Consider the following 27,941-nt stretch of genomic DNA (forward strand, 5'->3'; position numbering starts at 1 on the left):
AAATGAAATTATTCTCGATATGAATATTTATGCAGGCATTCTAGTTAATCACATTTTGAAAACTACATTTCGGCTTCACTTGTGTTATCTCAGTGTTGGCTGTTCATTTATTTCTTTGGAGAAATGTCCCATTCATTGGTCTGGTCAGGATTTTTTTATTTTTTTTTTTATTTTTTTTTTTTAAGATTTTGGTGGAGTTTTTCATTTTTCTTTTTCTTCTTTTGTGCCTTTTCTCTTTTCTCTTGTTCCACTTTGCTTTGTGTCTGTACCACAGAGCCCAGCAGTTAGCTGTGGTACATGCAGTGTTGCATAAATAGACAGAATAGAGAGATTGCAGAGCTTGTAGGGTGTTTGTGGCTCTCTAAAGAAGCACCTAATGCATCCGTTTTTGTCATACAATTGAACGATTAAGGAAAAAGATGTAAAAAGTACATATTTATATAACATATATACAATTTGTGAACAGATTAAGTTTGTCTTGCGCATTTCTTCCAAGTGCAAGAAGTCAGAACTGGACTACCAGGGAGAAATCTAAACATGGCAACCATGCTGGGAGTGGTCCAGCAGTGCATGAGAGGAATGCAGTCTTGAGGTGGGAGCTGCCCAAATTTTAATCAGATAAGGAGTTTGATTTTTGGGAGTGTGCAGAGTCATAAAGAGCTGTGCTCTCAACCCAAACTCTCCCTCAAGACAAAGTCAGCATGTGAAATTGCAGTCATTAATTAGGCAAAAACACAATAAACCACAGTTAACTTAAAGCTTAAAGTCAGCAGGAATGAGGCGACAGGATAGAAAAATTCAGATTCAGCCGAGGTACTCTAAGCCTGAATTTAGAGGTTGTGACAGAGGCAGCTGCTGCAGTATTTATTCCACAGCTGAGCTCCCCTGAATGTAATACGTCTGATATTTTCACATTGTCACGTTAAATCTCGCACTCAGTCTCTTAGAGATGTATTAGCAGCATATTGAAATTTCAGAACTCATGAAAATGCCTCTCATAACGCTGCACAATTTTCATCTTTCAGAGTCTAAAAGTTTCACTTTTTAGAGCTGGCGCTGCTGAGCCTGCAAGCACTTGCCTCTTTAAAATGCTTCTCGTGCTGTTGGTGACTTTTGCCCGTTTTTCCCTCCCTAGGCCAGAGTCACAGACCTCAAGTCCTGCGTCATCGTTTTGAGGATCCTCAGAGACATGTGCAACCGGCTGCCTGTGTGGCAGCCTCTCAAGGGCTGGGTAGGTGACGGCTCCAGAATCAGAATAATGTTTGGCGTAGATACATGGAAGATGCAAACTGCAAGCTTTATTTTAAGTTTGTCCTTTAAAAGTGCTTGGTATGTGTGACGTGTAATAAACTGCCCCAGTAACAGAATCAGGACTGTGACTGATATAGTTCATCCTTCGCTGAGTATTTTGTGTTTGTTCGTCCTCTGCAGCCTTTGGAGCTGATCTGTGAAAAGGCCATAGCCACCTGTAACCGGCCGCTGGGTCCAGGTGAAGCCCTGCGCCGCGTCATCGAGTGCATCGCCTCAGGGATTCTTCTCCCAGGTCAGCAATCATTTACACTTTCACTCTTTTCTCTCTGCTGCAATTCAGAAGCCACAGCTCATCCAGGAATATCTTAATATTCATGAAGTCATATAAAATCTGATGAATACCTGAGAGAAATTTAGAGGCAACTCAACAAATACAGAATTCACTGAGAGGTATGCACTATGAGTTGAAGAACTGCGGCAAATATCTGTAATATATAGACTTAGGATAAAATATAATCCCAGTTTTGCTTATATTTAGTTCATTCATTTAAACCTGAGCATGCACTGTTACTCTGCAGTGCTTACACACCTGATAACAGGTGTAAACTGTAAACTATCAGAACAGAAATCAGAAAAAAAAGCAAATAAACTAAGAAGCCAACGTGTACAGAAACTGATTTTCATTCAGAGTAACATAACATTACATAAAAAAATAAAATCTTACAAACAATTCAGCTGCATTCGATTTCATTTGTATAGTTGTCAACTGTCACCTTGATGCACTTTATATTGTAATGCTAAGACCCTACAATATTAGAAAGAAACCCCAAAGATGACGTGATGCCCTAAGCACGTGGCGACAGTGGGAAGGAAAAACTCACTGTAATCATTTAAAAGAAAAAAAACACAAGAGAGATTTTACCTGAGACATGAGTGGTATCCAGTAAGGTCATAAATGTTTAAGCCATTTCAGGTAACATTTGATGTTCACCAAGAATTAATGCATCACATAGTCCAAGTGAAACAGCTCCCGTGCCCTGGATTTTTACAATACTGTAAGGCATAGAAGACACTTGGAACTCGTTTTCCTCGAGAGTGCGTGGCACATCACTGAGGATCACTCACCCTTTTTCCATCACTCAACTCAAAGATGTGTCACAATACATGTTGACTTGCAATCTCACCAGACATATTTACAATCTTATTGAATTTGTTCTCGTTAACGTCAGGGAAAGTTTGAATACTCTCTCCAAAACAACAATATAAAAGATCAAGTGTGTGTGGTTGCTTCCTAAGAGTCGCAGCTTCCGCATGGAATTCAATCGCTGCAGTGCGTCTTTGTAAATGACACTTGTTTGAATGACACAGTTTTTCATCGATTGCTGTCCCCAAGCATTTATTTTCATTTACAACCTCAATCCAGTCACCATTAATGTGTCTTCCTTGCCACTAAAATAAGAAATAATTGCCTTTGTTTTCTCTGTGTTTAACTGAAGAGACACAGATTTGTATTCAAATTGTGCATTTGTTTGTGAATGAGGCCCAGTGATGGAAAGGGTTAGCAGCAAGATACAATAAAGCAATACTTGGGTAAAAGGTCCCCCAAAAAAGTCAAGAAGAAACCCAAAGAGGACACAGTGAAAGTGGATAAGCATAACAGGTAGATACAATGGCCAACTACCGCAGAGATGGGCAGGAAAACCAGCAACACAAAACAGCCAAATAAGACAGGAAACAGACATGAAGAAAGAAAAGCAGAAGACATCAGGAAAGGATGAGGACAAAAAACGATAAAGATGAACACAGCATCAAAACTCCTCAGACGGTTTTAGGACTTTGAGTTTTTGCATATGACATCATGGAAAATCACTTCAAGAGGTGTTTGCCATACTGGATGTGATAACTGTTAGCGATATCCAATAACGCAGGGGTGGGCAATTCCAGGCCCCGAGGGCCGGTGTCCTGCAAGTTTTAGATCTCACCTTGGGTCAACACATCTGAATCACATGATTAGTTCGTTACAGGGCCTCTGGAGAACTGCAGGAGCTAATCTAGCCATTTAAATCAGCTGTGTTGGTTCAAGGACACATCTAAAACCTGCAGGGACACCGGCCCTCGAGGCCTGGAGTTGCCCACCCCTGCAATAACGCGTACTTTGTTTACATAGAAATTATTGCTGCCATGTTTTTTGGCCTATATTCTGCTGCACTGTTGCATTCATCAAGAAAAGAAAGAAAATCTTTTTTTTTTTTTTTTTATCGCTTTCCTGTTGATTTGGATAAAAGAATATGGGGGCTAAAAAACTCTGATACAGCCGTATCAGTCATAGTATCAGTTATAAGGTGTTTCTGCCATCCATCTACCAGCCTCAGTCCTAAACTGAAGTCCGGTTCTGAAGTTGGTCATCGTCAGCAGATCAGACATGTGACCCTCCTGTCTCCAGACAGCTGACAAGAGCCGGCTAAAAAACATAATGCTATAAGCTATGTTTATGCAAGCTATTTTTAATGTTATGCTAACGTCCTAAAACTCTTACTTTTCCTGTGATAAACAGTTTGATTACATTCTCACAGCACATGCTAAGTTCACGTCTACCCACGTTAGATCCACTCCAAAAAAGGGTTCAGTAGCAGTGAACAGAAGCTAACTGATGGAAAATTATGGATATTCTCAACAATTCGCCTCAGTATCACTCTCATCAATCACAAATGATCTACACTGACTTGTTGAGAATGTTAGGGATAATACGCAGAGCCATGTCAATATCAGAAATTTCATAAACATCCGTTGGATACCCGAGCAGTGACCACTTGATCCTGTGACTACAGTTCCAGGCAGAGTCCCATGACTGAGGCTTCTTACTCATCTTGACACAAAATACTGATAAGCCTCCAAACTTTTATAGGGCTTCAGATCTCATCCAGTATAATTTGAGGGGTTGTTGATAACAAAATGATGAAAATCGTGAGGCGTGAAGTTGGGAAGAGGGCCAGGGTTGCACTTCACAACATGAGTAAACACACTCAGAGGGAGTAAATAAACATCCATCCTCAGCTCCTCCTTTGCCCAATTTCTCCACATAACGAGCAAGACGCTTACCATGAAAGTGTTTTACTTCCTCTGAGAGAAACACTTGTTGTTTACTCATGATTGCCATAGTTTCTCATCTGCATAATGTTTAGCAGGTTTTTCACTCACTTGATGTGTCCAAAATGGCCGACGAATTAATGTCACGTGGTAAGCTGTGACGTGTCTGCAAGACGTCAATAGGTGGTTTTTCTGCAATGTAATGTCTTTACATATATGGTCCTAAGATTCATGGCAGGCTGTGGAGTGCACTGTGATGCGTTCATGGTTTCCAAACTGGGGCACAGAGTCCCAGCGGGTTCACAGCAGCATGATTTCATTCAGTTAAAATTGGTGATGGAGTATTTTCCTGAATCATGGGAACATTTATCCCCGGAGACTCTGTTTTCATTTTCGTGCAGTCCACATGAAGAAATGTTTCCTATTTACCTCCAACAAACAGAAATATGTTCTCACGTTTATTTTTTCCACCGCTGTTCGCTGCCGTGTTTGAATGCTTCATCTGGGAAAACTTCAGCTCGAGCGAGTTCGTCCTTGTGATGATGTCACTGGACTTTTAAATTTTGGCTCCGAAGTTCCTTCAGCATTGAGGGCAGTTTGTTTCATGAATGCACTCGGTCACTGATGAGTTATTATTCAGTCTGTGCACATTAAAGTAAGGTGAGCTTGTTTGTAAAGCACCTTTCATGCACTGAGGTCTTACTGAGTGCTTTACGTGAGGCATAAAAAGCATTAAGGCAGGAGGAGAATAATTTGTTTACCTGTTGAGTGAAATAAAGTTCGAATGTCTGACTGTTTTTTCTTCTTCTTTTTCCTTCAAAGGGGGTCCAGGAGTTCATGACCCCTGTGAGAGGGAGCCCATGGACGTCCTGTCTGACCTCAGCGCCCAGCAGGCCGACGCCATCACACACAGCGCTCAGGTCAGTGAACATGTTACCCATCCGCCTGCTATGATGACATCACGGTTTCCTCTTCCTGCAGTGTGCATGCTAAGCTCTTCAACCCACAAAATTCAGAATGTATGTCACGTTTTTTGACATTATTTTTTCCCCATCCATTTCAGCTGCTGGTAAGTGAGAGGCAGGGTACACATTGGACAGGTTGGCTGTCTGTCACAGGGCTAACACACAGATACATCACCATTCACACTCACATTCACACCTATGGGCAATTTAGAATCACCAACCTAACCACACGTCTTTGGACTGTGAAGGGTAGGTGGAGTATCCGGAGAAAACCCACACAGGTACAAGAAGAACATGCAAACTGCTCACAGAAAGGTGCCAGCCAGCTGGAGGATCTGAGCCTTCTTGCTGTAGGGGAAGAGTCGACTAATTCACAGCTTAATTGATCTTAAGGCTTTGGTTTGCTCATTGTGTATCACTTTGTAGTTGAAGGCTCGTGGCTAAAGGACATTTCAGGCTCTGGTAACCATAGGCATATATAGTATAGGCATAGGTAACCTTTTAATTCAGTTCCGTTTTATTTATATCGCATCAAAGCACAGCAACAGTCACCTCAAGATGTTTTATATCATAAGGTAAAGATCCTACAGTAATACAGGGAAAACTCCAACAATCAGATGACTCCCCTGTGAGCAAGCACTCGGCAACAGTGGGAAGGAAAAACTCCCTTTTAACAGAAAGAAACCTCCAGGAGAAATAGGCTCAGGGAGGGGAAGCAGTTACATAATAATGAGATGTCGTGTGGAGCCTGGTCCTGCATGGCTTTATAAGACAAGGTCTTTATGTTGTTAATAAAATAAATGCAGAATTTCACTTGAAGCCGGTGAAGAGAAGCAAGAATGGGCTGACGTGTGAGCGCTGACTAGTGTTTCTGGAACAGCTGAAAGACGAGCTCGGGAGGACTAGAGAGAGAGAGAGATCCATGTGAAAAGTGAGTCACAGTAATCGAGACGGGAGAAAATCAAAGTGTGTACTAAAAGTTCAGAATTACTGGATGACAGTAGAGGTTTGATTTTTGTGATGTTTTTTAGATGAAAGAAACTGGAGGTGCTTTGAGATGTGAGATTCAAAGTTCAAATGCTGGTCAAAAATAACACCAGGCGTCTTAGCAGAAGATCTGATATTGCTCGCAGGCGGGCCGATGTAATGACTGACCTTTTCAGAGAAACTGTCGGGCTGAACACCAGCGCCTCAGTTCTGCCAGGATTGAGATGGAGCAAGTTTAAAGACAACCAGTGCAGTGAAGGAATCACTGAGGTAGGAGAGGATGTTGAGTAATGGTAGTAATTACTCAGCAGATATCATACTGATATGTTTTTATTCACATAAAGGTACCGATTTTTTTTTAGTATTTTAGCCATCTGCCCCATAGTGCAGGACTTTTTCCCCTCGGGTGGGTTTCAGTGTGTTTGTATAATACTGTTTGCTTTGTGTGACAAAGGCGTTACTACTACATAATAACCACATTCTTGTTAACCGGTTATCTGAAATTGATCTGAGATTACTCAGTAAATATGACAAAATGTCTCATGTGTAATAAGATGAAGGCATGATGAAGCTTACAACATTCTGCAAGAACAGACTTTGAGCATATTTTACATTTGAACACCTACTAGTATAATATTCCTTCAGTCGAGCCTTCTGAAGGAACGGAATGTCTTATTTTGAAGGAAAAGAAGACACAAACTGTGGATTTAGTGAGCCGTTATGTCCCTTTTGCACAATGATACACAGTGAGGTCCATTAATTTACAAAAATTGTGTCATTGCCCAAAAACTTATGAACCTAACTGTGCTTACACCTTAATATTATATTACCCCCTTTAGCTCAGCCAAATTACTCTCGCTCTTTGACCGTAGCTGTAAAGAAGTTCCCATTCATAATATGCTGTTTGCTCCTGGGGGATGAACCTTGAAAGCTTCAATTAAAGGACTCCATGTCTCACCTGTGGGCCACAGCTGTCCAGGTTTTAACTGGTGCTGCTGAAAATCTCCAGTTTCATCGAGTCTGGGATGAGAGAAGAAGTAAAAAAAAAATTTTATTTTTTTTTTAACACTAAATCACTAAAAGAAAGATTAAAGTTAAGTTGAGAATATTTCCGTATTTTCAGAGATCAGTGACGTCCAAACTCGTTCCTCCCTGGAGGTGAATCAGTGCTGCAAAACCACAGATGTTCTGAATTTAGAGATCCATTTTCCATCTAAGACACTCTTCTTTATGGATGTTAGATTTACATCTTTCCCTCTGAGAAATTCCCTTCCTGCTTTCCAACTATAAAACCAGCCACAGACACTGAGAAAAATCAGTTCATGTGCCAAGAAAGAAAAAGTCAGACTCAGCCATGCAACTTGTGAGACCTTGAAACATCCCACTATGGTGCGTTTCGATGCCCCCCTCCACCCACTGTACGAAAGTCAGCATTTTTTCCAGTAAATCGGACATGTAACACTCCTTCCCGCTACACCGATTGATGGAGGGTTATTTAAAACGAGTCCTGGGCCACCGCCAGTGGAGCCCTGAGCTCATGTCAGCACTATAAATAGCTGAGTGTCCACAGAAACACGGTTTCTGACCTCAGATAAGCAGCCCCTCAGTGCTGCAGAAGCTTTGACAAACTGGCAGCTTAATTAGCCAGCTAATGACCGTGGGAACGCTCTTCCTCATCTACACCCACACCAAGACTACTACAACTACTACCACCACCACCGCTGCTGCTCCACACAAAATAACAAAATCTGGCCCCCGGGCAGAAAGTGTAGGCTCAGCAGTGAGAAATATAAAGACATCCTCATCTTCATCTTTGTTTTGCTCTCTTGATGAAGTGCAAGTCTGGGAATATATTTTTCCCATTTCCTCCTTTGTTTGTGCCTCGTCTCCATAATGCATGAAGTTTCTCCCAACAGAATTAGTTGGTTTACACAAACGGCGAGCAGCTCGCTCAAGTTTCCCCGATAATTAAAGCACATTGATCTGAGAATAAATGGCCCTGCTCTCCTGTGAGTGCAGGAGGGTTTCTGTTGCTTTACCACCGCAGTGATGTGCCCTTATTCTGTCGGCTGTGTGTGTTTCAGCATGCGTTACGCCTCCTGGCCTTTGGACAGCTTTACAAGGTCTTGAATATGGATCCTCTGCCAGCCAGCAAGCCCTCACCGAGGCTGTTAGAAGGTGCGTGCAGACTTGTTTGTGCTCTCTGTTTTGCAAGTTTATTCGTTTCCCTGTTTTTACCTTTTTTAAATTCATTTTTGAGCCCTCTGTTCAGATACAGTCCTGGCAGCATTAATAAAAACAGCATGCTTAGACGGCATGTGCGTCTGAGTGGGCAGTGTGATGTTTTAAGTGCGCGGTCGTTTCCGCTCTGCAGGCGGCTGTCAGAAGAGGCTCCGGGAGGACATCGGGTCAGACGACAGAGACTTCATCAAAAGGATGAAAGGTGACTTTGACCGTCAACTCACCCGTATCGAAGAATCACTGCTCATATGATCGAAATCCTCTTCCTCTCACTTCTGAGGTGCAGCAGACACTTAGATTCAGGCTGATACACGTGGCTGGCTGTAGCTTTATATTAAACAGAGTTCATTGCTGGAAGCTCGAAGTCACACAGGAGAAAAGAGCAAGACTCCGATATAATGAATATTGATTAAAAACCTTATGTTGTGTGCTGTAATTTAACTTTAAAGTGGCTGAAGGGGCTCATTTATTAACCCAGTCCATATGTTTCTCTATGCTCTTGTGATATTTCCAAACATAAAGTTTCCTACATCAATCTACTTCCCATAGTCACTTAGATAAATTGGTTCATTGGTGTGCTGGTGGGTTTTTATAAACTTTATCAGGCTTTTGTTGTATTTTCCACATCTAAACTCTACATGTGCATGAAGGATATCTTTTCAGGGATTTTTGCATGTTTAAATATTATATCGCTCGTCCTGATCTCTGTGTGGATGAACAGTTGGTAGCTTTTCAGGGGCAGGTGCAGTTTCAGGCGATACATCCCTTCTAAACATGCCAAGTATGGCATAAAGATCTAGTTGGAGCTGTGATCCTAAAACTTCTTTCTGCATAAGAAAACTGAAAGCGTAATTCATTACATCATTATGAAAAGACAAAAAAGGAATATAAAGAAGACTATAGATATGATACAACATGAACAGAGCTGCTAAACTAGCCGGCTTTCTTGAAGGTCATAATTTATCTGAAAAATGCTTAAATAGAAGACAAAAAGAGACAAAAACACATATGCATAAGTGTAATTATTGCAATAAAACCACAGTCAGACACTTGCAGTACTGTGAGTACATGTGGGTGAAAGTATGTGTGTAATGTGAGAGTTCAGCATGCCTCTGGTTTCTGGAGCAGCAGGATAGCTGGGTTAGATTTATCATGAATTTATTATTGTTTTATATTTTACTAATGTTATTTTTATTGCATCTTATAACTATTGCTTTTTGGTCTTTTCTTTCTTTCATATTATTCTGGCCAAGAGCCACAGAGAGGTTCTGGCACTTCTTGGAAACGGCTCATCAAATATTAATTATTTATACAACTGTAGATACCATATGCAGTGCCCTCCAAAAGTAATGCACAATAGTTAACTGCAAATTGTGTTTGAATATAAGATCATAATTTGACTGAGATGAAAGTTAGAGACTAGCTTCGGCGTTTATTTAAGACCATAAAATCATTGGATGCAGTGATAAAACCATAAAGCCTCAGCTAACTTACATTTTTAAGCTCTTTTGTTCACGGTCATCTTCTGGAGTTTTTGAAGATTTCATTTTTAGATCATTGTGATCAAAACTAACACAAAGAGCAAACATCAACTCTGTTTCAAACAGACTCAAATTTTATGAGGAGTGTCATCAAAGCTGGCTCTCCAGATACAACCGAGCGGTCTTCAGCGGAAGAACAAAGGCAGCTCGTCAGGCGATGAGCGAGACTGGAAGCATTTGCTGTTTTGCTTTGCACCAAGAATTCATTTCCCACTCGGAGACCGCCAGCCCAGAGTTTTGCTGTAATGTCCCGTACCATCTGATGGAGAAAACTCTGAGGAAATGCTCTGAACTGGTGCCTCTGAACTAGTACCTGCCAGCGTGCAATCTCGTGCCAACACAAAGTGCTTTGAAAACACTGGAGTTTTTTGGCCACACCAGCACAGTTTGTACTCACCATGCGTCTGCTTGCCAGCTTTGCTTCTCTGTGACTTTGTCCACTTCCAGAAAATGAAAATCTGATTGAAGGATCATTGCTTTGACCCACTGGAGTTGATCCAGCACTCGTCACAGAGGTACAAGAGGGCATAAATGAATGATCTAAAAATAAGCCGCCACATTGGAACCTGCCAAATTTAAGTCAGATTTTTTTTTTTTCTTTTTATGAGCCCATTCCTGGAACTTTTTGGATTACAGCTGAACATTCATGAGTTAACATATGAACCAATGTGAAAGTAAGTTTGTTTTTTTTACTTCTTGTAGATAAACCCATTTTTATCTTTCTCTTTTAAATTTGCCTTTTTAATAATGATTCTTCTTAATACTAAGCTGATTTTTGTTCATTCAGATTTTGTTTAAACAGCGCGTTTGCTGTAATATTGTGGCAGCGGATTTTCCAGCTCTGTAAAAGTTATTAAGGCGGTGGTTAATTTCTCCTGCTCTCGATGAACAGTCGAATTACCCCATTGACAAACGTAATTTTCCAGCAATGTGCACTTGTGCATATCTGAGTGGCAATTAAAGTGCTGATGAAGTGCTTTAAAGCAACTCAACCCTGCATTTGTCTATAACAAAAGACACGACGTTTAGTGACACAGCGCTAATGTGTTTGTAGGGACTGGCTGTTGCAGGTTGTGTCCTCTAAAGCGCTATTTGGATTCCTTTCCACCATCATGATATTAAAAACTCTGGCTTGTCTTTAATGGAAAATGGCGACATATTAAAAATGTGCACAAAAGATTGATCCTGTGCAGGTCACATTTGCCACGTCGCACAGAGGCTGACTTCCCTGGACAAAAACTCTTCACAGCAGATAAGTGGATATTGACTGACGACTAAGAGACAAGGCTCATGGTTCAGTGTGTGTTGGACATGCACTATAGCTGTCTGTAAAAGAGGTCTTTGTGTAAAAGGTGGAAAAGTGAAGCACTGGAGCTGAAAGAAGTGAGCAGCGACGCTGATCTTTTCTCAGAAACCGGGACGCTTTGTTGTGACAGGGATCAAATCGGCCTGTCAGGCCAAAGAATAACACGGCACATTCACTTCAATCTCTGTATCAGAGGAGAGAAAATGGCCTGACCCTGCTGAAAGTGATCCATTATAGTCTGGATGTGTAAAACCCAGCAGGCAGCGACGTCCGATATCTTCATGAGATCTTATTAGGAATCCATTTCAGGAACCAGGTCGCCCCCTTCACTGCATCTCAGAGCGGCGTTAGTCAGCAGCATGAAGCGGGTTAAGGAAGATTTCAGGCAGCAGTGGCTTTTAGGTGAGATGTGTCCTCGAAGCAGAAAATTGTGTGAAGTTATCAGATTTCCACAGAGCTGATAGAGAAGCTGGTGAAGCTTAAAAGACATTCAGCTTCAGACAGTTTTAGGAATCAATCAGCTCAGGTTGACAGAGGTCTGTGTGACAGTGGCTTAATGTCAGATTTCAGTCCTGAACACCAGAACAGTGTCAAACCACCCAGATTTTTATTAGCCTTCTGAACGCTCCCTCCTCACAGAGGGTTTTGTGGCAGCTGTTTGGACAGCACTTACACAGGCGGCGTCTTCTGTTGTGACAGTGTGTTTATCAGGCTAATTTTTTAAGTATGGCATCTTGTCATATTTCTTGGCTGACATAACTTCATATGGTGCTGTCAGGACATGATTTACAGTGTTGTGTGGCCCCCCTGCTGTGCTGCTCTGTTGACATATTACACAAAGTTTCACTCAAAACACAACTTCTCACTGATTTTTCTGCTAATGAGACATTTTTCCTCTAGTGCAGCGGTCCCCAACCTTTTTTGCACCACGGACCGGTTTATGCCCGACAATATTTTCACGGACCGGCCTTTAAGGTGTCGCGGGTAAATACAACAAAATAAAACTAGTACCGGTACCGAAAAAAGAAGATTTATTCATAACACACGTGAAAAGACCCAGGAAAACCGAGTAAACGATAAAAATGATAACAAAATAACGCTGAAAACCCTGAAAACTATACATTTCACACCTGAGCCTCAACTCTCGCGGCCCGGTACCGGTCCGAGGCCTGGGGGTTGGGGACCGCTGCTCTAGTTCACTCAAATTCAATGAAATATTGATGATTTATGTCAATTTTTTAATAATAATTTTTACTTGCCCACTGATGTCTCAAAGGATTTTAACTTTCTCTTGGTTCAGACCATAAAATCCATAAAATCCACGTGCACAGGTCACCTGATATGCACAGATCACATCACCTGTGTTCAGACACTGAATGGTTTTAGCTTCTATGGTGTATTCAAGTGCATCACATCAGCTTTCACTTTCAGATCATATAGGTTTCTCTCCTAATGCACTACTTTAGTTCTGTTCTTTATATCCTGGTCTCAGCAACAAAAGAAAAAGAATCTTTGATCATGTACTGTGCTGCACACAGGCTAGTGTTGCATAAAATTAACTACAAGTAACAAATAAAAATGAAAACTTGCAAATAAACTTCAGTTTCCCTGAAAATCTCTCGCTCAGCTCTCCCCTCTGCAGTGAAGAAATCTCACTTTGAGAAAAAACATGTTTGGCTTTAGTTGCCTCTTCAGCTCAGCAGCTTTCTGCCTCGCGTCTCCTCCTCCGTGGCTCTGCATCTCTGCTGGTGCGTGGAGTTGAAATGTTGTTTGAATACAGAGCCTGTGTCGTGGTGGAAACGCAGGCCTCCCTTCACACACGCTTCTCAGTCTCCCATCTTTCTTTAAACCGCCTGCCCTCTGCACCAGTCTTTTTTTTTTCTTTTTTTTTTGCCAGTTTGTGTTCGTAAGCTCGGGTGCTGGGAAGCTGAATCCCTTTGTTTGGTTTGTTGTGTTCCTGTGCAGACCACAGCTGAGCTTAGGTGGACCAAAATGTGTTAGCCAAAAAGGGATGTTCCAACTGGATTAAAGCATACAGAGGGCTGTGTTTGGCCATGAGTTTGACACCTTTTTTGTACAGATATTCAAATGGATATTTTTAGCCATGGACTGCTCGTTAAACAAGACATTTAAAGATGTCTGGCTGCTTTTTCTGGTATTTTATAGACAGTTTAATCCAATAATTGCTAAAAAAAAAAAAAAAAAATCAGCAGATTAGCTGACAGTGAAAATAATAATTAGCTGCAGCCGTAAACTAAATGGTCTTGGCACTGATGGCTGCAGCCTTCGACCTCTTCACTCCTCCTCCCCCTCGCTCTCAGAGTCTTGTCTGTCAGTGTCACAGTAATTAAATTGGCCCTCGCTGGGACCATCGTCTCCGGCAACCCTCATCTGCTTCCAGTTCAAAGGAGGTGACGGAGGCAGAGATAGAGGAGGATTAATACTGCTGGCTGTTGCCACGCAATTATCTCACCACCTCCCACCACACACGCGCATGTTGGGTTTTACACACACACTTACAGTGCTTTAACACCTCCCCCTGTCTTCCTTCCGGCACCTGTCCACCAGCACCTCCACATTCGTTTTCTTACACCTCGTCTGCATCCATATTCATAGAAGTCGCACTCAAGTCTAAAGTGCCTGTCAGAACCTTTCAGTAATTACACACAGTGGCTGCAGAACCAGGCGGCTGCACACTTCACAAGCCTCAAGTGTCCCCGCTGTGACACCTGTTACACAAAAGCTGAAATCTGTGGGTGGCCATATGCAAATAAATGATCACCTCAGCATCATCGATAACTCTGTAGTGTTTCTCAAGAATCTGAAATTACACATGAACGTTTCTGCCGGCCCTCTTCCTCTTCAACTTTGCCCAGTCCATTAACCCTGCGTTAGATTTGAATACCTGTAATAATGGTACAGGTGGTGACAGCTGTAGCCTTGAAGCTCTAAAGCATGTTTTTTTGTTTTTGTTTTTTTTATAAAACTACAAATTAAAACTCAGATGACAAGAATAATTAAAAAAAAAAATCTAAACAGGTAACAGAATGTTTCTATGTGGATTTACTCGCTTTTGTGACGAGCCCCAAGTGGTCATTAGAGGAACAGCATCTGTCAGTCAGAGGAGCCATAACTTCTAGCCTTACCAGTATAACTCAAGGAAGAGTGGACACTATCCACAGAGGCCAAAATGGTTGTTTATTTGTTTTAATACCTGCAAGTTCATCTCTGTTTTAGAGTTGTACATTTTAACATACAAGTCTGTGGGTTTGACTCCGTTTTGAAGCCAGGCTCAGGTGGCCCTAACAGGAACTGCACTTTTTGGAAATTGATTTCATTTTTCTGCCCCGGATGTTTCCACTTGGTGACATCTGTTATCACCTCTCTATGAAACCCTGCAGGTTGTTTGAACAGTTTATTTTTTATTAAATTCATAGATTAATAAATAGAACTGACTGGATAAGTCCACGTACATGGATCTGTCTCCATTATATTGTGCACACGTTTATGTAATGAGCATTCGTCAGTTCCTTGGAAACAACCAGCACCTGTTTAATTGATCAGTTTTCCTGTGGGTCCGAAGAGTTTTTGTTTTTTTAAAGCATCTTGTTGAACTTGATTTCAGACTGTGATGTTGTTCCCATTTCTATATTAATATTAAAAGTTTGACAGCTGACAAATGTCATTTGACTTCAGTTCTGTCCTTTATAGATCTTATTTGTTTACAAAGTCAAATCTTTTGTAGCCTCATAGCACAGTTGACAGAGTTGGACTAAAATCTGCTTATTATTAAAAATGCTTATTATTTGGCGACACTCAGCACTTGTTTTGTAATGGATGTCACCAGGAGTGAGGTTTCATTTCCAATTCATCAGTGAGATATTACTGCTCAGGACTCCGGGGAGGCAGCTCATCTCTCGTCACTGTGTAGGTGTGAAGTGTCGCTGGCTGAAGTGTCAGTGGTGTAACACCCGGACGGTGTCATTCTAGTCCCATCAGCTAGCTGCTAATAGGAAAGAAGCTGGGCCAATGAAATGGCTTCTCTCACTTCCTGCTTGTGGAGTCATGAGGTCTCTGTTTCATTAATAACATGTGCATCTCTCCTCTTTAAGTGCTAGACTGGAGGATGACCGATCCAAACCATCCCATGAATGCTCTGATGCGTCTGAACCAGATCCACCCGGGCCTTCAGTACCGCCTGCTGTCCCAATCCGGCCCAGTGCACGCTCCAGTCTTCACCATGTCCGTGGAAATCCAGGGAACCACATACCAGGCCACAGGGAACTCCAAGAGAACCGCCAAGCTCCAAGTAGCTCTCAAGGTACCAACACAGTTCAAAGAGCTGCATAAAAGTCACAGAAGTCTGGGGGTTGTATTTTAATGAACCTTAGATGGGTTGTCTGATAGTCATCGGTTAGCAAATGTCTTCTTTGGGACATGTAAACACCTCAAAATCCAGAGTATGATTTGTGCTTAATGTTTGAAAGCTTCAGATTGAGACAAACTAAAATGATGAACATCACTACCATTTAATTCTGCTCAGGGTCACAATGGGCTAGAGCCTATTCCTTTAGATACTGGGTTAACTGGGTTATCATAGATAGACCGATTGATTTATAGGGACTTGGATTCCACAGCACTAGCTCCATAAACACTTAGACACAGACGAGCAGATACAGAAAGATTAAAAAACAAAACAAACAGGAAACATCACAGAAAGTGGATTCGAACTGTCCTGCAGTTCTTTTAGGCTCTAATTTCAAATTCTAATACACATATAAGAGTTTTCAAACTGCTGAAAACTGTTTTATAATAATGATAATAATAATGGATTGCGTTTATATAGCGCTTTTCAAGGCACCCAAAGCGCTTTACAATTCCACTATTCAACCAGGACAGAAAGCACAGGGATCAAACCGGCGACCTTCCAGTTACAAATGCACTTCCCAACCTCCTGCGCCACGGTCGCCCCCCGTTTTAGTCTTCTAAGACTAAAAAGAACAAGAGAAATCATGAGAACAAAGGAAATCCGGTTTGTCGTTAGTTGCAGAAACTCCACTAAAAGCAAAAGACATAAAAAATAAAGGAAAAGCAGAATAGGTCCACTTTAATATCAGCACAGGTATCAAGTTGCTTTCTCTACTTTTAAAATTATGACATCTGTAAGTGAAGCAAGTAAAAGGGGGTTCAGAGGGTTAACAACACCACTTTAGCTTCCAGTCCTGTGTCTGCCTGTTAGTTTGGTTTGTCAATAATTTTGTACTCGGGTGTTTAAAAGCTGAACATTAAGTTGGACAAAGAAACAGCAGCTGAAGTTTTCTTCTAAATCGATACGAGAACACACAATGTTCTTTTTGTGACAAATCTTTTATTGAACTAGAAGTTTGACTGCTTACACTGAGTCTTTTTCACACATATTTATTCATTCAGTTGCACTTTCACACTCTCAGCACAGCCAGTCTTTCTGTTCTTGTTGTTCGCTTTGCAGCCTCACTGCAGCAGCTGGGGTTTGAGTGCCTTGCTCAAGGACAGCTCAGTGACAAATGATGGATGTGAAAGCGTGACTCATCTCCCATTTGCGGCTGTCAGGACGTCACAAAAAGTTTATCCGCTACTTTTGTAATCCGATGACTGTCGTGTTGAATGCAGCAGGAAGTCGTGCGGTGATGAAATTTAAATGAACGTCCTCTGGCTGTTTTTGTTTTCGCTGCTGTCGTCCTCAGGCGCTGCAGGCTTTGGGCTACGTGCTCGGCAGCGATGGAGACGTGGACTCGCTGAGTGCCGACGAGAAGTCAGATGGCGAAGGGAAGAACGACAGGATGTCCACCAGCTCCAGCTCCACCTCCATCACCTCCTCCACAGACACACAGGAGGTGAGGAACGAACACACACACACAGACTATGGCCTTTTGTGAAAGGTTCTTCCTGATTACAACACATCCATGAGGTTCATTAGAGATTCAACACAATAAAAATTCTTCTGCAGATTTTCGGTCGTCCTGATTACAAAGGCTGGAAACCTTGGATTTAAACATGTTCTGTGGAACTTTCTTTTCATGTATTACTAATTTTTTTTTCCTGTCCTTATGTGAACAAAAATGTAACCTTCCCCGACTCTGTTGCCTCTGAGAGCCTGAAGGACAAATTTTCTAAAAATCCAAAAGGCCGTCATGTTTCTACTCACTCCCGGATACCTCAATGCCTCTCTTAAAATCACCACTAAAATTCATTTCTGTTTTATTCATATGGCACCAATTCACAGCAGCAATCACCTCAAGATGCTTTCATCATAAAGTAAAATTTTAGAAAGAGGATCCCCTCTTGGGGGCAATTGGTGACTAGGGGAAGGAAAAACTCCCTTTTAACAGGAAGAGACCTCCAGCAGAGTGTGGGGAGAGTTTGGGTTTCACAACCACACTTAACTAATGTTAGGGATTACCCTGAGGCCAGCAAAACAGAAACATGTCATCAGGTATCAATAACATGAGCAGCGTGAAAGCAAGTTTTGCTTAATCATCTTATTAGTTCTTATATCTGTAGCTCCGTTTGTCCCCTGCAGTCCCTTGGTTGTTGAGGTTGTGTCTCCTTTTTACTTGTATATGTGTGCGTGTGTGTGTGTGTACAGTAGGTTTACATACTTGCACACTCAATGAGAGTGAGACTTCACAGTCAGAGCCGCCCCTCGCTCGTCACGTCCGGCGTCAAACCACTGACAATGGCGATGGTGAAAACACTCAACTTGGGACTTCAAAAACGTTTGTCGACCTCACAATGGTTATGCCCGTGTTTTATAAAGAGCAGACGACCTTGCTTGTAGGTGTTGTGTGTGAAATATTAATCTCGATAGGTTTACAATCATTTTTTTAAAATGACAGATACAGCCATTTAAAATTGCTGCTCGGTCAGAGCTCAGCTGCTGGGAGTCTGGCGCCATATAAATAAAAGTTAATTGAATTTCATTCTTTTGATAGCTTTCATTGTAAACCTCCTCATCCATTAAAATATAAAAAAGTTGAGTTTTGAAAATGTAAAATAAATAAAAGTTTACTGTCAGTTTGACCATTCAGACATGTTATACTGCAAATCACCGAAACTATTTCCAGTAAGCATTTCTTCATTCATCCATTTCAGTCTAATCTAATAACATAAAAAAATAGATACAATTTAAAAGAAAATGAAATACAGTAAAATAATATTCTTACACACAGGTTTCCTCATAGATCCCAAACCAGATGTGGAGGTTATTTCTGAGACTGGTAGAACCTGATTTTTCATTTAGCCAGTGGTTTGCTGGGTTATTAGTTCATCAGACCATGAAGAAGCATGAGCTTCATTTTATTCTGTTAGGTTGCAACTTGATATTTTGATTTATTCTATAGATTTCTTTGAACTCTTCTTTAAAGTATTGAGCCAGACTTTCAGATAGTTTTTCTTTTATTTTAAGTGCTCTCCAACTTACATCAAGATGTTTCAAAGTTGTTATTTGAAAATACTTTTTTAAAATCATTTTCAGTCGTGTCCTCAGAACGTTTTTTCAAGCTCTGTTTTAACCTTCCAGTCATAGAAATTAAAGTGTGTTAGATCAGTGTTAACTTGATAGATGTGCATGGGTGTGTGACTATCAGTGGGCTGCGTTTTATGTGGGCTGGGATGATGTCTTTGAAAATGTGAGCAAAAACACAAAGAACCTCATAATATAGGCTGCATACCAAAACTTATTACTATGTGAATTCCATAAATTTTAACAAATTAAATTATTAAAGTGTTTATTTTTATTTGTGGTCAGGGTTCAGACAGGCCCCGGGGTTTCCTGTAAATTTTGCGTGGTTTATTCCCTACATTCAGGTTGAGGGGTCATATGATGATGATGCTTTGATTGAACAATCCCAAGAACCAATATAGAAAAAATATAATTTAAAAAAAGGTATCAGCTCTCAATAATCAGAATTGCATAGATAAAAAAAAAATATGGTAGCCTGGTGGTGCTGAGAGCACCGTCTGCATACTTCATTAAGACCAGGTTGAACGCTAATGACTGTTTTGGCCTACCTGTCAGCACAGAGTTTGTGCACTTATAACCATCTAACTAACTAAATAATTAAATACTGCGGGCTGGACACTTATTTGTGGGACATACGCCCGTTGTTGCATTTGTTGCGTCTCTTTCACAGCACAACTCCCACTAGGGCTTAAATACCTGGGACTCTCCACTTCTCCACTCTTCTTCTCTCTGAGAAGTGAAGAAACTTCTTGGATGAGAGAGTGAAACATCTTCAAGGAACTTAAACAGAAAACAGAAAAGAAGCAGCTTAGTAAAGATGAAAAACAAAAAGACTACATTTTCTAATTAGCTGTAATAGGCATTTGTATCTGTAAGCTGTGCAGCAAATACTGAATATCAGCAGCTTGTTCTTTCTCACTCTTCCAGCATGTAGGAGGTATACCTGATGTGAACGGGCTGCTTAGATAGCTTGTCTTACTTTGTGCTCAAGAGCTCATGTTTCCTCATTCGGGGGATAAACCGGATGTAAAGCCTGCAGCTGATTCTCTCTCTCTGCATGCGTCTGCAGTCTAGAGCTCCTGGACCGATCCTGACGGCAGGAGGTAAGAACCCGGTGATGGAGCTGAATGAGAAACGCCGCGGCCTCAAATACGAGCTGATATCGGAGAGCGGCAGCAGCTACGACAAACGCTTCATCATAGAGGTAGGAAAACAAACACACCTCCACTCACTGCTCCGCTCTGTCTCCGATGTCTTCTCTTATTAGGAGCAGATGAACGACAGAATGCGTTTTATGTTCAGAGCTTCCTGTATATGAAAACAGCTTTAAATGCCAGCAAACGCAGCCGAACATGAAACTAGTTTAGTCCCTGTAAAATCGCTGCTGTAGTTTGTTTTCTGCTTGCTTTTTAAGGCTATATGTTGTTGCAGTGCTTTATGAAAGAAGCTCTGTGTTTCTTTATGTGGCGATGATTTCCTTTGGCATTAACAACAAAAGAGCTGCATATGTAGATGTCTTATTAAGAAACAAAGGTGCTCCAGAGACAATGTTAACGACAGGTGTGGGACTGAATTACTCATATCACATAGCAGTTACTTTAATTTCCGGTTTCTCCCTTGTCGATTAAGTCATTATTAAAACAAAAGAAGAGCTTTTTCAAAGCGGTGCTTCAGGAAAAGGTTGTTTTTGACTTTTTATAGATTAAGCTGGTTGGCATAATCTATAATAGCGTGGCATAATTTATTAGATTTATTGTAACATTGATAATGAAAATCTGTATGTTTCTATTATATGTAAATATAACAGAAAAATGTAAATTTAATATGTAAATTTGTTTTTTAAATTTTAAGAAAATTCATTTATCTTAAAAAACAGGGCCTTAACTGGTATTAGTCTACAGACATCAGGCTTAATCATGCTAACATGCTTTAAAGGGGGATTTAAGGAAGCAGGAGTTAATTGTTTTAAATAAAATTCTAATATTGCAATTTAAAAGTTGGATAAACAGTTTACTGCACTGTATGTTTGCTAGCAACAAAATAAAGAAATGCACATTCAATGAGAATCAGTTCTGCAGCTGTACTGAAGCCGTGTTGTGTTTGTGCAGAATGTGTTTTAAATTTTTACATGATGGGAATCGAGGCAGCCCGCTCAAATTCAAGCATTTTGATTTTCTTCTTTCTTTCAAACATAAACTTTTTCTCTAACCATCGGGGAACAGCGTTTTGTTGAGTCGATCTTGTACACAAATCCAAGTGGTTTTTTTGTTCTTCTTTGTCGTCTTGAAGACTTCAGTCTTTAGCAGGAGGAACCCTGTAATATGAGCTCTCATCTCTGTGTGCGATAACAGGTTGAGGTAGACAAGCAGGTTTTTCGGGGAACGGGTCCCAACAAGAAAGTAGCCAAAGCCAGCGCTGCGCTCGCCGCTCTGAACAGCCTGTTCTCCGGCTCTAAATCTACGACCAACAAGAAGAAACGGCCAAACCCTCCAGTGAGTAAAACATTAAGGTTCTCAGAATGACTTTCAAATTAACGTCCTGCATTGTGTCCTGCAGATATTGACAGATGAGACAAATCAGAGAGTTTTAAACTTAAATCAGTCTTTTTCCTTTTAGCAGTTAGATCAGGATGTGAGTAAAATGTTGATAAATTCCCAGTGAAAGAAAACATGTATTGTTCTTACTGTGGTCTATTTTTTGTGCAGCCAAAGCGACCCGTGGCTTCGGTCCTCACCCTCCCAGCCCTCGCTGCCAGACCTCCACGGGTCCCCATTATCCCCAGAGCTCCCTACATCAGCACCCCACCCGCACATGGATACATCCCACCAGGTGAGTCACACAGCAGTCACATCATTGTTTAACATGTCCGTTACATATACCAAGGGGAAAATTAATAAATCAATACTCCTTCATTTGACTGACTGTTATTAAGCTGTACAAACCTGCGTTATACTGAATGATCTTTAATTCAGTGCTCAGGATTTACACCAGAGTGTAAAGTGTTTTAATTAGCTTCCTCTTGCTGTTAGCCTTCTGTATAAGAATCTGGAAATAAAATCAGTCCCCTACAAAACAAACAACCTTTATTTCCCACATACACAGTTATACAGGGTACAAGATGTAGTGAAATTCTTGCGTCCGAGCTGCAGACATAGCCGCGCCATTCCAGGGCTTGGTTTTAAGCATGGGGGGGGGGTCTAGCCAGGACCTACTGGATACCGGGTGGGAATTGAACTTGTGACTCCTGCTCCAAAGGTGTGTAGTCTTACCACTACACTATCCAGTGTCCAGGTCCAAGAGAATGGAGCAGATTAGCACCAAATATTTACCCAGAATAAATTTGAAGGACCTATCTCAAGTAGTTTTCTAGATAATGGATCTAGTGCTAAAAACACTTAACAACACCTCACCCTGATTTATTTATTGGAGAAAACTAATGACAGCCTGGACCCAAAATTTTGTATAATTCATATTAAGACATGTCTTTCCCAAGATTTCTTTCAGGCAAATTCATCTTGGTCTGGTAGGATTATTATTTTTATTTGATGAACTGACATGACCCTTGTGTCCACCAATTACAGTAGATTAGATCTTTTTTTTCCCCCATTTGAGAGTAACTTTAGCCATAATTCGGTGCTCTCTCACTGGTAAATACACACTCGTGTTCCATCTGCGCCTCACAATTAAAGCTGTAGCAGATCGATAGTGCTACATTAATTGAGTGCAACATTGAATTGCCCCCCAGTGCTGTACAAAGCTGCTCAGATTAACAAAGTTTCTGGCGAGGTTCATAATAAAAGGGCAGCTGAGCAGACAATCTACAAGGGAAAAAGGGCTGGAAGCACAACAGTTTTTAATATGATTCAACATAAATGTAGGTGAAAACTATTGCTGAGATGATAATAGATTACAAAAGCTGTGGGTGATACTGGTGTGTATATATAGGTACTATTTAATGATAACATTTGATTTATTTTATCCCCCCGCAGGTTTTGGTGCTCCTTATGGTTACAGCCCTGCAGGCACCCTCCCTGCTTACGGTAATTTCCTAGTTTCACTTTCGATCCTTAATCCATCCATTTAATCTATTCCATCACCCCAACATTTGAGTTTCTTTTTCTTTCTTTCACTCTTCCTCAGGTTTTCCCTCCAGAATGCCCTCAGTAGTTGTCCCAGTCATCAGAGTTCCCACAGCATACCCCGTCACCCACCTCTACCCCTATTAGGACTCTCCCTCACCCACTTCACAGGAAGTCACTTGTTAAAGGAATATCCTGACTGGCTGTGTATTCACGACACAAACCCAACCCTGCAGTCTACAAACCTTTAAGCATCAAATCAGGCAGTGGGATTTTTGTACAGCATTCATCCTCTGGGCTAAAACAGTTTCACAGTCATGTCATTACTATCCATGTGAACACAGAGTTTGACAAAAAAGCTCTGTATCATTAAATCATTACGCAATCAAAAGTTCAGCGTTTAATGAGCAGTGTATGGAAGACTGGTGAGGTAAATATGACAAATTAAACAGCCCTACATGTCCTGCTGGGTAATACATCCAGCAGAGAACACAATAATACAGTGTAGTTTGTTTTTCTTAAAACTTACTAAACAAAAATATATTATCCACTTAAATGTCATTAGTATTATGAGGCGCAATAAACAATAATTTATGACCATGGTTGAGTTTCGTATTGTGGGAATTTCTGTATAGGACGACTACATGATTATCGGTGAGAGTTTTTGCAGTGGGGGAAAAAGCAACTGGTTCTAATACATCATCCTACAGCGTTCCTAAATTATTTTAATGATCCAAACATTCCCTGTAGGATTAAATTAACAGGATAGTGATATATTTAGAGGCTCTTATTTTGTTCCCTTCGATCTACTGAAGATGGCTACTGCAGAGAATTAAATATGGCATGAGCATTACAAGGAAGTGAAGTGAGACTACTGAAAATACGATGCAGTAAATATGTAAATAAATACATTAAATGTTCAGAAGGGATCTAAAAATACATTTAACTAAGTATTAAGTATCTACAAAACAAATGTAATATACTAGCAGGTAGGTTACTTAAAACTAAATGCATAAATTCAGGTTTTTAGGGAACTAAATTAGCAACAACTACACACGGATGATGAAATGGCTCACTAAAACTAACTTTTAGCAAAAGAAACACAGATGACAAAGAATACGATGGGAATATTCAATAAAACATCATCTCTAGTTAAATTATTTATTTATTTAATTTCCCTAAAGTGTCCCAAAGCTTACCATATTCTATTTGATTTAATAGATTTAAAAACAAATGTTTAACTACTCGAGGGAACTAAATTAAGACCGGGTATAAAGTGACTACAAAGTAGCAAACTAAATTTTTTTTAATTATTTTTTTTATATATATTTTGAAAAAAAGAGAGTAACAAATATTCAATGTGGAAACTAGAGAACTAAAAATAAATCTGGAGGGAACCAAAGACCTTTCAAATCTAAGTAACTACTAAATACCAACAATATGGAGCTATACCGTGATTGTAAAGAACCAAAAGAGCCAACACCACACTAAACATACAATAATTCAGCGTCCCTAATAGAGTAAAAAAAAAAATCAGTTGTTGTAGGGAAATGAATAATTATAAACATACTTTGTTAAATTAAAGCATGTCCTTGAGGTGAAAGTGATCAGAGCTTCTTTGTCAAAAGGCTATGTATTCCTTTAACAATCATTCATATATGTGAATGTTGTTTTGTATTTTCATTTCTCTCCGTTTTCTGCAGATGTTTTGTTTCTGTTAGAGAGAGAAAAAAGACAGGTTTACAATATTCGGTTGCACTGAGAAATATTTTCCTTTCGTTTGGATATCGAGTGTCCGAGTTTACACTTACTGTTGAGTATGAGCCATTTTGTGTTGAGTTCAAATAATTTCTTCTCAGAGAGCTGTTTTATGTTTGTAGGTAATATTCTTTTTAAATAAATTAATATTTTTGTCAACAACTGATTAACTTGTGGTCCCCAGTTTGTTGCATGCTGAAATTTCTAATTAGTATATTGTATTAGTCACACTAATTACTCTGTTACAGGACAGGCTTTCTTGCCAAATATGTGAAACGTTTAGTTTTTCCCATGCCGATGGATATTCATCGCATTAACCAATGTATGGTATTGCTAAAAAGCCTCTGGACACCACAACCGACAGGCGAACTGGAGGGTGCTGACAGTCCGTGGGTGATACTGGTCACAGAGAGGTTTACAATGCTGCATCAGATCCCGTCTTTATTGAAGCAACGTCTTTGTGATCATTCTCACCTAGCGGCAGTCAACAACCACCCAGTTTCTAGCAACTAGTGGCAGGGTCGACCCCAACTGCTACTGGGATCGTATATGTCAAAACGTGGGTAAGAAATAATTGTAAACAATAAAAGGTGAATCAAATGGACCATTACGGCAAGGCTGGGATGGTCAGTTTGGTAAAGTAAATCCGTTGGGCATCTTTCTTTGCCTTTAGACAACAATTCTGATGGCAAAAGAGCCAAACGGGACAGGCCAAAAAAAAAGAAAAAAAAAAAAGAAATAAAGAACATGTTAACTTAAAAATAATAATTGTAAAGTATTGAACATCCACAGTCAGGCAAATATAACCTGAAGAAACTTTGTCCTGACTTGGGTAATAGAAATGCAAAACATACTCACCTATTCCATCTCACGTGTCCTCTAAGAAACCCTTAAACATGACCTCAAGTTTATTATAATTGTTACATCCAATTTTCATAGCTCTGGCTTTTGTTAGCATCATATTTTAAACTTTCAAGGCCAAGCACTTTTTAAAATAAAATCTCTGAATTTTTTGATGTACAAACAGATTTTTTTTTAAAATATGAAATCTGTCTTTCTGCAGCATTTATCAACTCAAAACCTTCTCATAATTTGAAGATAAAGTCCACCCGGTGCCTTCAGAAAAGAAGCTTTATTATCTTTGACATTAACAAATTTGTCATTGGCTAATTGAAGAATCTCAAGATAATTATTAATTTGAAGCTTCTAAAATTCATTATTTAAGGCTTTGTGTCAGAGGCGTGAAGGTTTTAGTCCTTGCAGTACATACAGAACAGTTGTTAGTTAATTAACTGTTAATATAGCGATAGCTTTAGAGCAGGATAACAGGTATTAATGTGCACAGGTCTTAAAAACAATTAAATTAGATTTCTAAACAATGCTAGTAAAGCCATGTCTGCAGTAATCTCTAATGCTCTTTCTGCCTGACTTTACATCGTGGTCACCAAGTACAAGGCTTTAATAGGTTTCTCTATTTATCTGTAGGTTTCTCTGTTTCCCTGTTTAAAGGGCTTGCATCCATCATGCATGCATTGAATCTACTTAATTCTTCTGGCCTTTAACAATCCTGAGAGCCAATAAAGCTTCCTCTAAAAACAGCAGCACCCTGAATGTTAGGGATCCGTATCCTGCTCTGCTCATGTTACAGGTTAAATTGATGACACTGGATGTTTGGTTTGTTTGTTTGTTTGTTTTTGTTAAACTGACTGCAGAGAGAAGAAAATATCTTAAAGGTGGAGTTTTAATGAACTGCATTAACACCATTTAAAAACCAAAACTGTTGCACTCGATGAGTTTTGATCCCCTGGGGCTTGTTCCAGTAAGTGAGTTTAGTTTGATAAACTTGTGATGAAGGAAACTCTGGGTTTTCTGCTCCTGAAGGAGAGCTCACATTCTGGGTAAGTTTCTACAACAAACTCCCCGAGGGCTCCACCGTGAACCTGCTCAGGCTGAAGCAACTGTCTCACATTCATTTCCTCACTCATACAGTTGATCTCCAAGCCCGTATCCTCGATCAACTACAGTATAGAGAAAAGTGCAGTTAGGTTCACTGCTTACACTGAATCGGGAAGAAAACCTTATCGCCACCTACAACATATTAAGACTTTTATTCATACTTTGACTTTACTAGCATAAAGTAAAGCCCTGCATTATTCACAGGTCTAAATAAGCTTCGTTTCTCTTATACTATGCCTCAGTGCAGCTCCCCAATTTATCCTCTGTGTTAATGAGCAGTTCGACTGTTAACACATCAATGATACAAATTAAAGTCGACTAAAACACAACATTTCCGAATTTTGTGCTGCCTCTGTTTTCTGTGCTGAAAGCGTCTCTCTTGCGACTTCCTGTTTGGAAACTCGTTAAACTCTGGTCAACCAAGACGACCTCTTACGACTTCCTGTTTAAAAATACTGCTGGATAAACTTCCTGTTTTGATGGTCCCCTCTTCATGACCATCATGCTACAGCTACCTGCGTCTCCACACAAATCTGCAGAATCAGACTGTAACATATGTTTATAAAACATGGGGGTAACTTCAACGTCTAAAAAAATGAAGCCAGCCTGGAAGTGCCTGTATTCTTTTCAATGGCCAGCAGGGGGCGACTGCTCTGGCTGCAAAAAAACGAGGCAACTCTCTTGTTTTGTGAGAAAGTGCATTACTACAGTTGTGAAGGAGGATTATCCTAGGTATGCTCATTGGCTAACTAGCTACACTAAGATGAAAATGGTAAAAACACTCTGCTCGAGGCGTCATAGAGACCTCATTAACCATTGGGTGACATCCTAGTAGCTGTGTTCATCTTTTATACCGCCTAAGGGCAGGAACAGCTCGACTAGCAAATGATTTTAACTTTTGAAAAAGTTCAAATCTCTATGATTAACAAGCTCCAGCTTTTGTTGACAGAGGGTGGACCATAACCCTTGACACGACAGATTCAGTGGCTGGTAGGCAAGCTAGCTTTCAGAGACAGTAACCAACTGTGGCCACAAGATGGCAGTAATTTTCAGATTGGATATAGGCTGAGATCCGCTTCAGAACAGCAGCTTTTGGTATGGACTTATTCTTAGTGGGTTTATCTACTCTCAGAAAAAAAGCCTTCCATTAGCTGATAATGATTATTTCCTAATCATGTTAACCCTGCCTGTCTCCTCTCCGCAGGCGGCCTGTACATCGACAGTGCCTATTACCAGCCGCAGACCATAGCCACACCTATAATCATCCAC

At 40.4% G+C, this 27,941-nt stretch overlaps 1 protein-coding gene across 1 annotated transcript in view; it reads left to right on the forward strand.

Annotated features, from left to right (window-relative positions):
- Positions 1-24,882, forward strand: part of LOC308404698 (spermatid perinuclear RNA-binding protein-like) — a 103,784-nt gene extending 78,902 nt beyond the window's left edge. The window contains exons 7-18 of the mRNA XM_080894859.1: positions 1,136-1,231; positions 1,432-1,543; positions 5,161-5,258; positions 8,375-8,468; positions 8,665-8,733; positions 15,491-15,699; positions 17,102-17,251; positions 19,949-20,083; positions 21,231-21,371; positions 21,585-21,708; positions 22,869-22,919; positions 23,020-24,882. Of these exons, the coding sequence (XP_080750985.1) occupies positions 1,136-1,231; positions 1,432-1,543; positions 5,161-5,258; positions 8,375-8,468; positions 8,665-8,733; positions 15,491-15,699; positions 17,102-17,251; positions 19,949-20,083; positions 21,231-21,371; positions 21,585-21,708; positions 22,869-22,919; positions 23,020-23,105 (1,365 nt within the window). The 3' untranslated portion in view covers positions 23,106-24,882. The remainder of the gene's footprint in view (positions 1-1,135; positions 1,232-1,431; positions 1,544-5,160; positions 5,259-8,374; positions 8,469-8,664; positions 8,734-15,490; positions 15,700-17,101; positions 17,252-19,948; positions 20,084-21,230; positions 21,372-21,584; positions 21,709-22,868; positions 22,920-23,019) is intronic.
- The last annotated feature ends 3,059 nt before the right edge of the window (positions 24,883-27,941 follow it).

Source organism: Rhamphochromis sp. 'chilingali', assembly GCF_963969265.1.
Source record: "Rhamphochromis sp. 'chilingali' genome assembly, chromosome: 10".
Lineage (NCBI taxonomy): Eukaryota > Metazoa > Chordata > Actinopteri > Cichliformes > Cichlidae > Rhamphochromis > Rhamphochromis sp. 'chilingali'.